The 11,831-nt window shown below is 44.5% G+C and overlaps 1 protein-coding gene across 5 annotated transcripts in view; it reads right to left on the bottom strand.

Moving 5' to 3' along the window:
- Window positions 1–10,821: 10,821 nt before the first annotated feature.
- ANKRD66 (ankyrin repeat domain 66) overlaps window positions 10,822–11,831 on the bottom strand; it is a 34,052-nt gene continuing 33,042 nt past the window's right edge. For all 5 annotated transcript variants that reach the window (XM_055079515.1, XM_055079516.1, XM_055079517.1 and 2 more), the window contains one exon: window positions 10,822–11,317. In XM_055079515.1, coding sequence (XP_054935490.1) covers window positions 11,119–11,317 — 199 coding nt within the window. In that variant the 3' untranslated portion in view covers window positions 10,822–11,118. The remainder of the gene's footprint in view (window positions 11,318–11,831) is intronic.

Here is an 11,831-nt window from a genome sequence, read left to right as displayed (position 1 = left end):
CACATTGTATTGAATGAAAGAAGCCGGACACTAAGGAACGAATACTAATGATTTACTTAGATGAAGTTCAGGAATAGGCCAAGCTAAGTCATGGTAAACAAGAGTCAGAACAGAGGTCGGCGTGGGGGGGAAGGGGATGGTAGAGTTTGACTGGAAAGGGGTCTGCGGGAACTATCTTAGGCTATAGGAATATTCTAATCCTATTTGGGGTGGACATTTCACAGGTATACATGTTAAAGTGCTCTTGTAATCTTTGTGCATTTGATGTATATAAATTAAACCCCAATAACATTTTAGTTCTTTGGAAAAATAAGACAAAACAAATCCAAACAAACAAGACTATGATATTTAACGAGCCCAAATGAGCTCACAAAACAAAGCTGAGCTACCAAGATATAGTGGAGACCGCACACACAGAGATAGCTTCCCTGGCAGAGAGACAGAAGCAGATAGCGATGAATAAAGCACGAGCAACTTTCCAGAAGAGCAGTCACATGCAAAGCCATTCAGAAAAATAATCAGCTGACAGAGGCCACCAGGCAAAGGCTTCCCTCTGTGACAGCTGAATTGTCATCAGGCATAATCAAGGTCTGTGAAAAGGGTTGGGGGGGCACATCCTGCGAATTTGTGTATTTTCTATTAAAGTGTCTATTAACTTGTCTATTCACCCTGCAACAAGGTCCTCTGCTCGCCCTGCAAAGTATGTCTATAATCTGCTCACTTTTCATGGCCTTTGCTGTGGTCACTGCAACCCAAGCCACCATCCTCTCTATAGCTGGTTATAACAATAAGCTCAGTTAATGTGTCCCAGCTTCCACCCTCCCCCTCTGCAGCTGTTCTCAGCACAGTAGCCAGAGACGTGGTTCACACTCCCCAGTGGTTTTCCATGATCCTTTAAGAGAAATGCCCGATTCTCACCTTGGCCCCCAAGGTCTATGTGAACCTGCTGCTGCCCCACCTCTCCAACCACAGCTCCTTGCCTAGGGGCCCCCCACCCCACTCCGTGCTCCAGACACAGTGGCTTCTTACCATAGCTTCGACATTCTCATCTTGTCCCAGACACAGGGTTTTCTAGTTGTGCCTGGAATGATCCTCCTCCACAGCTTCTTGCTTTGACTTCACTGAGGTCACTGTTCTGATGGCCTCTACTTGGAGGTACCTTCCCTGACTCCCCTTTACAAAATGACACCTCCAGTTACCACCTTTCCTATTAACCCAGATGATGGCTCATTTTATGTGTCAACTTGTTTAGGCCAAGGGGGTGCTGAGATATTTGGTCAAGCATTATTCTGGGTCTTTCTGTGAGGGTGTTTTGGGATGAAATTGACATTTAAATCCCTATATTGAGTAAAGCAGACTGCCCTCCCTAATGTGGGTGGGCATCACCCAATCGGTTGAAGGCCTGAACAGAATAAAAGGCTGAGTCTCTGCCAGGTAAGAGAGGATTCTCATGCCTATTGACAGAGAGAGAGAGGGAGAGAGAGGGAGAGAAAGGGAGAGGGAAAGAGAAATCTTCTATCAGTTCTGTTTCTGTAGAAAACCCTGACTAATACAACTTGCTTAGTTTCTCCCGCAGCACCTATCACCATCTGATACACTGTATATTTCTGAGTTTATCTGTTTATTGCCTATCCCCCTCATGTAAGTTCATGAGGGCAGGAACTTTGTTTTATTCTCTGCTGTATTTCTACTGCCCGGCACATAGTAGGTGCTCAGTAAACGCTGAACAAATTGTTCTATTTGAGAAACTGTCTAAGAATACGCAAAAGGCTTTCTCTCACAACACCAGACAACTACAGTGGGGCTCCTCCACTTTTGTTATTCATGAGAATCCATAGGCACCTTTTAGAGATTTGATTTTGTGCTTTTAAAATATGATTTTGAGAAGACGTCTGTAAGCATCACCAGGCAACCAAAGGAGTCCACGGTACGCAAAGGTTAAGAATTTACCCTGCTCAAGGAAAATGGCTTGAGGGCAGGAATGACATCTTCCTCGTCAGTCACAGCACTTAACACAGTTCAGAGGCTCAATACATATTTATTGAGAAGAGGGAGGGATGGGGCCCCCGGGTGAGCCCAGCCGTTCACAGTGGCTGAGCACGGCCTTCGCACCAGATGCCCTGTGAAACGCTGCCCACGCCTCTGGCACTTAATTGTCACAGTAACAGTCTTTTGAAGACAGAACATTATTCTCCTCAACTCACAGATGAGAAGTTTAGAGATGTTACGTTTCCAAGGTTAAACACCTCACAGATCCATCTGACCGGGAATCCAAGTTCTTATCCACTGGGCCCCTCTCCCCTGGGCTAGGCCAGCACTTTCCCAGCTGGTCTTCCTGCCTGTGTTCTTGCCCTGCTCCAATCCATTTGCAGTGCCACTAGGTCACCCCACCCCGGCCTGAAGTCCCTCTGAGGCTTCTTGACATCATCCAGGTGCCATCCCACGGCCAACTGTGAGCTGCCTTCATTTACCCTCCAGGGAGCCCCCTTCCCCACCCCGTGGTCACCCCTTTCACAGCCCATCTTCACTTGTGATTGTTTTGGGTTAACTCCCTGCCTTCCTAGCTGGACAGGATCTAGTCTGTTTTGCTCATTTAAGGCAAGCACCTCGCATAGTGCCTGGGCCATGTTGATCATTAAGTGATGGATCCAGTCTATGAGTAATAAAGATATATCTACTGTGAAGAATCCATCTATCTATTTTCTATGAAATGTCTAGAAAAGGTAAATCTATAGAGAAAGAGGGTCATGTTTGCTGGGAGTGGGAATGTGGAGTGACAGCCTATTGGGTAGGAGGGATCTCTTGGGTGTGATGAAAATGTTCTGAATGTTCTAAAATTCTTAAAATCATTGAATTTTACATTTATAGTGAGAGCACTTTATGACATGTACATTATACCTCAATAACATTGTTAACAACAACAGCAACAAAAAACACCTAGTGTTGGCTAGCAAAGAATCAGCCAGTTCCAGAGATTTCTCTGATGGCAGGAAAGATACCCCCAAATTGTATGTAGCTTAACATTTTTGTAAAAGCAATATGCAGCATCAAAGTTCACTGTTTCATAGGAAACCTTAACTTCTCGGTGGAAGGTATTTCACTACTTTGGATTCTTCAGGGTCTGTGATCGATATATCTACTGTGAAGAATCCATCTATCTATTTTCTATGAAATGTCTAGAAAAGGTAAATCTATAGAGAAAGAGGGTCATGTTTGCTGGGAGTGGGAATGTGGAGTGACAGCCTATTGGGTAGGAGGGATCTCTTGGGTGTGATGAAAATGTTCTGAATGTTCTAAAATTCTTAAAATCATTGAATTTTACATTTATAGTGAGAGCACTTTATGACATGTACATTATTCCTCAATAACATTGTTAACAACAACAGCAACAAAAAACACCTAGTGTTGGCTAGCAAAGAATCAGCCAGTTCCAGAGATTTCTCTGATGGCAGGAAAGATACCCCCAAATTGTATGTAGCTTAACATTTTTGTAAAAGCAATATGCAGCATCAAAGTTCACTGTTTCATAGGAAACCTTAACTTCTCGGTGGAAGGTATTTCACTACTTTGGATTCTTCAGGGTCTGTGATCAAGTTTCATGGTGACAGATAAAGAAGCCCACAGTCACATGATCATGAGAATTCCAGTCCTGAACATTGAAAAAGAAATCTTTGTGGCTTAGTTTGCTCGAAAAGCAGCACGATGTGCAGAACTAGGAAGATGAGAGTAGAAGTTGTTTCTCCAATTTCTGAGCCCTTGGGGCAAAGTTGCTAAACAGTCACATGGTTCTTAGAGGGTAGAAGGTCTCTGATTTCTCTTCTGCAAATTTAGCAAGAGTTTGGAGTTTGGTAGGCTAACATGGAAGAACATAGGTGGAAATAGGCGGGCCTGGTCCCCAGTCATATTCCAGGAAGGAGCCGCTTCTTTGCCCTGATCTGGTCAAATGAGATGGGGCAAGAGATAGCTTTGCCCAGGGGCTGCGGCTGGACCTGGAGTTGCCACACGCCAGGCTCTGGTCCCCAAACAGAAAAATCACGGGACTTCTCAGGCTCAAGGTCCATGGAGAGCTCAAGGCTGGCTGCCCCAAAGCCCCTTGATCCTATGGAATCTAGGACTGCCTGAGGGTGGGGGTCAGAGCAGCAAAGCCAGCCGGGGAGAAAGTTCCATTGCTCCAGCTCTGGGTTGTCTCTTGCTGGGTGTTTGCTCTTTTGCACTGGAATCATTGGTGATACCTGATGGCCATGCAGTTGGTCTGCATCATTTTATAAGGTGGAAGAAACAAGCCTTCTCAGGAGGAAGATTGATGCAATGACAGAGTACTAGACTGGAACCCGGAGGGCCTGAATTCAAAGGCTAGTGCTACAACTAATCAGCTGTGTGACACTGGGAAAATCAGTTTTCCTCTCTGAGCACCTGCTTGTCCATCTGTAAAATGGGGGGTTTGGGTGAGATGGATTTGAAGGTCCTTTTGACTCTGATACTCAGAATATTAATGCCTCGAATTTCCTAATCATGGTGCCAGGGATACTTGCATTTATTCCTAAGAGGCAGGCATAGTTTTCACTGTTTATGAATAAGGAAAGTAGGGATAAGGCAGGCTAACGGAATTGCCCGAGTTCACAGTGCTTGGAAGCTGAATTGCTTGGACTTGCCCAGCTCTGTCTACACTGGGTCCTAAACCCCAACTACACAGCAGAGTGTGAGGGAATGTTCCTCCTTCTCTGGCTTGGGGACACCACAGACACTTCCAGAGGCCACTCGCTGCTACAGAAAAGCTGTAGTTTTTCCCCCGATGCTGTATTTAGAAAAATTTAATATACAGAAAATTAAAAGAAATTTACAGAGAACACTGTTATACCTATTTTCTGCTAGCTTTTATTGCTCACTTTGTCACCTCTCCAGCCATCTAGTCATCCCACTGTCATTTCATCAATCCATCTTATTTTTTGTGGAATCCTTTGGTTTTGATTAATTTTGAGAAAGGTTGCTTCTGTCAAGTTTTCTCAATTCTTTCTCCCTGGTCATATACCATTTAATCATTACAAGAGCTAATGCAAAAGAAATTGGAGAGAACAGCTTCTACTCTCTACATCATCTTCCTGTTTCTGCACATCATGCTAGTCTTCGAGCAAACTAAGCCACAAAGATTTCCTTTTTAATGTTTTGTACTGGGATTCCCATGACCATGTGACTCTGGGCTCCTTTATCCTGCCTCACAGATGAAGAAACAGGCTCATAAAAGTTAGCAGCTGGCTGAGTGTCACTTAGCTGGGAAGCACTGGAGCCCAAGCCTCTCTGGGGCTAAAGCCTTGACTCTTACCCCTATGCTCTCATACCCCCTGACATGGCACTTTTCCAAAACCTAGGCATTATGCTTTCTCTTTAACCAATCTTCATTTATTTCCACTGGGGATTTTCTCCATAGGCAACTAACAGCTTTTATAGCCAAACGAGACAAAACAAAAACAACTCAGGGTTCATTCACTCAGTTATGACACGATATTCAAACATGGTATCTTAAAAGAGAATAATAAATTATGAGGCCCTTCTCTCATAAAGTTTTATATTTATAGTTTGGTTTTGTGTGTGTGTGTGTGTGTGTGTGTGTGTGTGTGTATTCCGTAATAGCTGTTGCTTTTACAAACCAATGCCTTTGGAACTCAGTTCACAAGCTTGGCCGTTTCTTTTTTATTTCTTTTTGTTTGCTTGTCATGCTCTTGACATGGAAAAAGAAGTTTCATCAGGGTGCATCAGGGTAAGTGTCAGCACTGGTGTGATATGGGATTGTTCAGATTAGTACTTGTGTGTATTCCGTAATAGCTGTTGCTTTTACAAACCAATGCCTTTGGAACTCAGTTCACAAGCTTGGCCGTTTCTTTTTTATTTCTTTTTGTTTGCTTGTCATGCTCTTGACATGGAAAAAGAAGTTTCATCAGGGTGCATCAGGGTAAGTGTCAGCAATGGTGTGATATGGGATTGTTCAGATTATTCAGCTGGCTCTCAAGACCCAAGCTTATTATCCTCAGCCTATCAGCTCAGCTCAAACAAGTACACAAATTCTGTTGCCAACTTGATTGAGTAGTGGGGTGACATTATGCTATGTGAAATAAGCCAGTCACAGAAGGACAAATACTGCATGATTCCATTTATATTCCATTTATAAAACAGCCAAACTCACAGAAGTGGAGGGTGTCTAGCAGAGGCAGCAGGAACCAGGGCCCAGTGTACAGAGGCAGGGTAGCACCATGGATGTGTGGCCAGGCTGTGGACCTGGATTAAGTCCAAGGTCCAGCTCTGGCGTCTGCTAGTTATATGACTTGGGCAAATACCTAGCCTCCCTCAACCCCTATGTCCTCACTTATAGCAACATCTGCCTCACAGAATTATTGACTGGGACATAGTAACGTGCCTGGCACACACGGTATATACTACCAGGCAGGGAGCAGCCTAGCTTGACAGGCACCAGGGGTCTCTAAGGATGAGAATTCAGAAGTGAGCTTAGATGACAGGCTTGGGATCAGATAACAAACATTCTATTCTTCTTCGTAATTTTGATTTCTGTATTAACTCCATTTTAAAAGTCTGTCTTTTCTCTGAATATGGTAGCCCCATATAAATAGTATTATTCTTGATCAAGTGACTTTAAGAGTCTCCTTACTGAGAGATGTTTTAATCCACAGTTTAGTCACTTTACCTTCTGAATTTGCCATCTCTTTACTTAATTACAAAAATGTTTGCGGGGGGAGGGATTCAGGAGTCAAGATATTATTGTCTCCTAAGGCAATATTGCAATAATCAAAGAAGATGAACTGAATGATCATTTTAAGTATTATGGGATAATTCAGTGTGAAATATGGGATCTGGTTAACTCATTTTTTTTGTTGGATGTTTTTGACTTCACCCACGAAGTTTCTCTTTTCAGGGCTTTTAAGTGAACGTTGCCTGCCTGCCAACAGAGTATACAGGACAGAAACAGAAAACAAAGTGTTGGCCTGAATTCATAAGGTCAAGGATGAAAGTCAGAACACTGGTAAGAAACAACTTTAGTAACGTTTTTGGCTGAACCCAAGCTGTTTGGGACCTTCTCTCTCAAGCAATGCCAAATAATTGATGTTATAAAGAAAAATAAATCCCACAAACCTCTTTGATATCATAAATACCAAACAATAAGATTGTTGCCTGCACTTTTCCTGTTTTATTTCATGAAAATACACCCTGAGTGCTCTGTTCTGTGGTACATTTCTTGGAATCTGTTCCGTAAATACTGATTTTTAAAATTAAGATACAAAAATTTTCCATGGCCAAGAAAAGATTTCCATGTAATTTAAAGACCCTTAAACGTGGAAAGCAATGTACTAAGCGCTTGACGTGAGTCATCTCATTTAATTCTCCCCACAATGCTATGGTAGAGACACTCTATCCTCCCCCAAGTTACGGACGGGGAAACCAGAGAAGTTAAGCAACCTGTCCAACATCTCTAACCCTGAAGGGTTAAAGCTCCATCCAATCCAGGCAGGCTTTAAAGGTTTTATGAGCATCAGCCAAGTGGTTTAGGGCAAGTCACTCAACCTCTCAGAATTTTAGTTTATGATGTCAACTGGGTACAATGATACCTGCCTTGCAGGTGTGTCGTACAGACTAGATATAATATAGTACATGTAAAGTGCTTAGTACAGAATCTGCATGGCAACAAATTCTTCGTACGAGGAAGTTATTTTGGTGTCCTCTTTCTGTTGTTCTTATAAGCTATACGAAAACTAATGGGACAAGAAATATATTCCTTCTCCTAATGCCTCGACAAGGATAACAATGAAAGGAGGACTCAGTGAGGACACTGGGAGGCCGTGGGTTATGGACCAGGTGAAGGACCCTAAGAACACTTACTGCAGTTTGGCCCAGGTCTGTCCAGCCAATGGAAGATGGGCTACTCTCTGTGCCATGACACTAGGCAGAGGGGGTATTTATGGACTGAACACTGGAGAGCCTCACTCAACCTATAAAAGGCATCCTTCCTGGATGCCTTTGGGATTCTCAGGGAAAAACTGAGCTCACGCCTATAGTAATACAATAGCCATTACATGGACCAGGTACAGAGTGCTGATCCCAGCATGTTACACATTGTCTCATCCACACAGAAACCAGGAAGTAAGAATTATTTTGCTTATTTCATAGGTGAGGATACAAACCTAAGTCTATTTGACTCATAAGCCCATGATCTTAAAATACTGTGTTTATGAAGAAAGACTGGTTGTAAGGGATAAACAACCAGTTCAACGTGCTGTAAACAAAAGGGGAAATCTCATTATGAAAGTGGTATCTCACAGATTTCCTGAGAAAGGAGCCGGAACTGGAAACTAGAAAGTTGTGGGCTTGTGCGCTCTCTCCCTCCCTCCCTCCCTCCCAATCTCTCTCTCTCTCTCCTCATCTTTTCCTTCTCTTTCTAGAACACCCCTCAACCCTTCCTCAGCCCTATTATAGAACTAGCTACTCCACACTTCTGAGGTTATATGCTATTGGTCCCTGCTCTCATGAAGACTTCAAGTTCCCAGGAGAAGAATATTTTTTTAAATTCTTTTTCTTTTTTTATTATCCATGTGGGGTGTGAAAGCTGAAGAAGGGCCACAGAATTTCCTGAGTTCAGCCCACTCTTACATCGGAGTCTTGTGTACCTCTGGAAGTTGCTTAGGCGTCTGTTTAGACACCTCAGGGCAGCCGGCTTTATTGTGGGAGTCCTGGCTGTTAAAGTACCCTCCCTTTTACTACTCCCCACCTCTATTAATTCCCCTCCACGGGCCCCCCGCTGGTTGAGGGAGCAGGCCCGGCCCCAGGGCTTCCCCGTCCCTCCCATCCCAGCCTCTGGCCCACGAGCTCTAGTCAACAATGTTCCTCTGGCAATGGACACCCAGACCAGATCCAGACCAGATCTGGTCCCCCTCTATGTCTGACCTCCCGGCCAGATTTCAGTGCCATTTGGTCATCCCAGCACCTGGAGGCCAGTGCCCGGAAGGACAAATTGCCCCAGAGGAAGAGCCACCGGGGGTCACTCAGGGGCCAAAGACAATGATGAAGGGGAAAGTACGAGTGAAGATGCATAAGGACCCCAGGAGGGTCCCAGCTGAGATGGCAGATGCAGAACCTACAGCTTCCTCCCCTCTGGACCCAGCTCAGAGTCACAGGTCCTGAGGTGGCCTTTCTGAGGGCGTGTGGCCAGAGCCAAGGGTGGAGGGGAAATTGTGAAAAGGGGGCTCCTTGAGCGGGCTGAGGTCTCTGAATCGGCAGAGGGCTCAGTGAGGAGAATGGGAGCCCAGTGAGGGAGGAGGCTTATCTGTGGGCGGGCCATCAGTGAGGGGGCCCCATGAGAAGACAAGGCTCAATATGAGTGATGAAGGGGAAAACTATAGGACTTTTTTTTTTTTTTGCCAACGTGGGGGGCTCAGTGGTGCAACCTGGGCCCTTTTCCACACACTCCCACCCCTACCCCTCCCTCCTCTCCCTCCTTCTCCCTCTCCCTTCTCCCTTGGCCCACAAGCCTCTGCATGGGCTATGGTCGGTGGTGGGGGAGAAGTGTGAACTTGCAGAGAGGATGGAAACTCTACACAGAGGTCAAGGGCAATGTGTGTGTGAGGGTGAGTCAGGACGGAAGTCGGAGACCCCCATGTCCCCTGAGTTTAGCCTCATCCCCCAGAACCGGCGGGCCCAGGGTCTCCCCCTTCATACTCCCAGGAGAAGATGTTTATTGGTCCAGCTGGAGTTGTTGCCACTGGTTGAGGACTGATTGAAGGATGGCAAGCAGGAACCATCCCTGTGAATTGCAGGGACTAGAGAAAGGAAATTGATGCTCGGGATGGATAAACACTAGACAAGGCATCCTCCACACCTATACTGCTTTTCTATAAGATGCTCAAGCATTTATTTATTTCAGAAAATTCAACTAAACATGACCTGTGTTAACATAAGCATTGAGGAGTGTGTAATTAAGATGATGTTTCGTGCCTAAACGCATTGATTTAGGCAGAAAAATTCGTAAACCTAGAAAGTGCCATTTCAAGTACACTAGGCCAGCTGCCTGGTAGAGGCTCTAACTATTGATTGGTTTCTACTGTAGTGCTGTCTGATGGGGGAAAAAAGCAAGTCACCTATATAATTTTAAAAACTCTACTAGCCACATTTTTCAAAAAACTGAAAGGAAAAAAGTAGAATTCATGTTAGTAATATAGTTTATTTAACCCAATATCTAAAATATTATCATTTCAATATGTAATCAATATTATTAATGAGCTATTTTACATTTTTTGTTCTAAGTCTTCAAAATATGATATGCATTTTATATTTACAGCATATTTCAATTTGGATGCAATATTTTCATTGGAAATATCTGATCTGTATTTAGATTTCCTAAAATATACAGTTGACCAAGTAGAGTTGTAATTACATGTTCCATTATTTTATGCTAGCTCTCATTATTAAGTGGAATAAAATTAAGGTTTTTATTTTCACTGAGCTAATCTATTGTCCAAATGGTTTCTCCTGTGTAGAAAGGATCATTGGTAAAAATGGCCCTGCTGAGACTGTGGGCTTCTACCCCAAGCAAAAAAAAAAAAAAAAAAAGCTGGAAACTCATAGCTACATCTCTTCACCTCTTTGCTTGGTCTATGTGACAACAATAAATTTTTTTTCATAGATTAACTGACCTGAGAATGTTGGAAATTTTTGAGATTTTATTGTTACAATACTTTTTTTTTTCATTGAAACAACCAAGTTTCCTTAGGAGAAGATTTTTCTTTGCCCCTGAAATGCTATAATTGCATATAGGGGTTCAGGAGATGCTGACAGTGCAAATCACTGGTGACAAAATGCAAGCAGCTGACGTTTGTCCCCTCTTGGTAATACTTAGGGACAGCAGGTATGGGCAAGGAGGAGACAGCCCATGTAGAGAGTCCCCAGGCCAGACTTCCAGATTGAACAACAGGTCAGGAGGTATCGGTAGAAGCCACGTGGGTAATTAATGATCTAGGAGTAAAATCATGTCAGGACAACACACACCAAACAACACCTAGTCTGGTGCCAAGGAGTCTCCTGCCAGAAAACCCAGTTCCAGTTCCTGGGATGCCAGCCTTCTCACACTCTCCTCTCCTTGGTATTGCTGAGCCTGGTGGCGCCTCGAGTCTTATTCTTTTTCTTATTAGTGTTTTGCTTTGAGGAAGGAAGAGACAGCTCCAGCTCCTCCTTCTTGGCCTCCCAGTCTTCATCCCGCTGATCAAGCTGCAGCCCCTTCTGCTTGGTGACCTGGCGGTGGTCCCGGCACTGGGGCTCAGCCCTAGGAGAGGGGAACCAGCTCTCAACCTCCAACGCCCGTGGACTGGACAGCCTGCCCGGCCTGCAGAGGGGTGTCTCCTCTGCCCTCTGCATGCGGCCTGGGCACCTCCGCCGTCCAGTTGAGGAGAAAGGTGGCCAAGTTCAAGCATTTCCAAGTGTACACTGAGGGAGGTCTCAGACACTAAAGAAACTACTCTGAGGTGGAGAAAAACAGGGTGCCCGGGTGGGATGTCCATAGAATCAAAGACAAGCACTTAGCTTGAAGTGATTGTCAGTTTTAATGACAGTGGCTGCACCACTAAGCCGCCCTACTCATTTTTAAAGTGCTCACATCAACAGAGCAACCTGCATATTATGGGGAGGCTGTTTTCCTTCATTTATTTTATTTATTTATTTATTTATTTTTTTGTGGTATGCGGGCCTCCCTCTGTTGTGGCCTCTCCCGTTGCGGAGCACAGGCTCCGGACGCGCAGGCTCAGCGGCCATGGCTCACGGGCCCAGCCGCTCCGCGGCAT

The sequence above is a fragment of the Physeter macrocephalus genome, chromosome 18 (assembly GCF_002837175.3).
Source record: "Physeter macrocephalus isolate SW-GA chromosome 18, ASM283717v5, whole genome shotgun sequence".
Classification (NCBI taxonomy): Eukaryota; Metazoa; Chordata; class Mammalia; order Artiodactyla; family Physeteridae; genus Physeter; species Physeter macrocephalus.
Note: the sequence above shows the minus strand (reverse complement) of the source record. Positions and strands in the feature narration are given on the sequence as shown.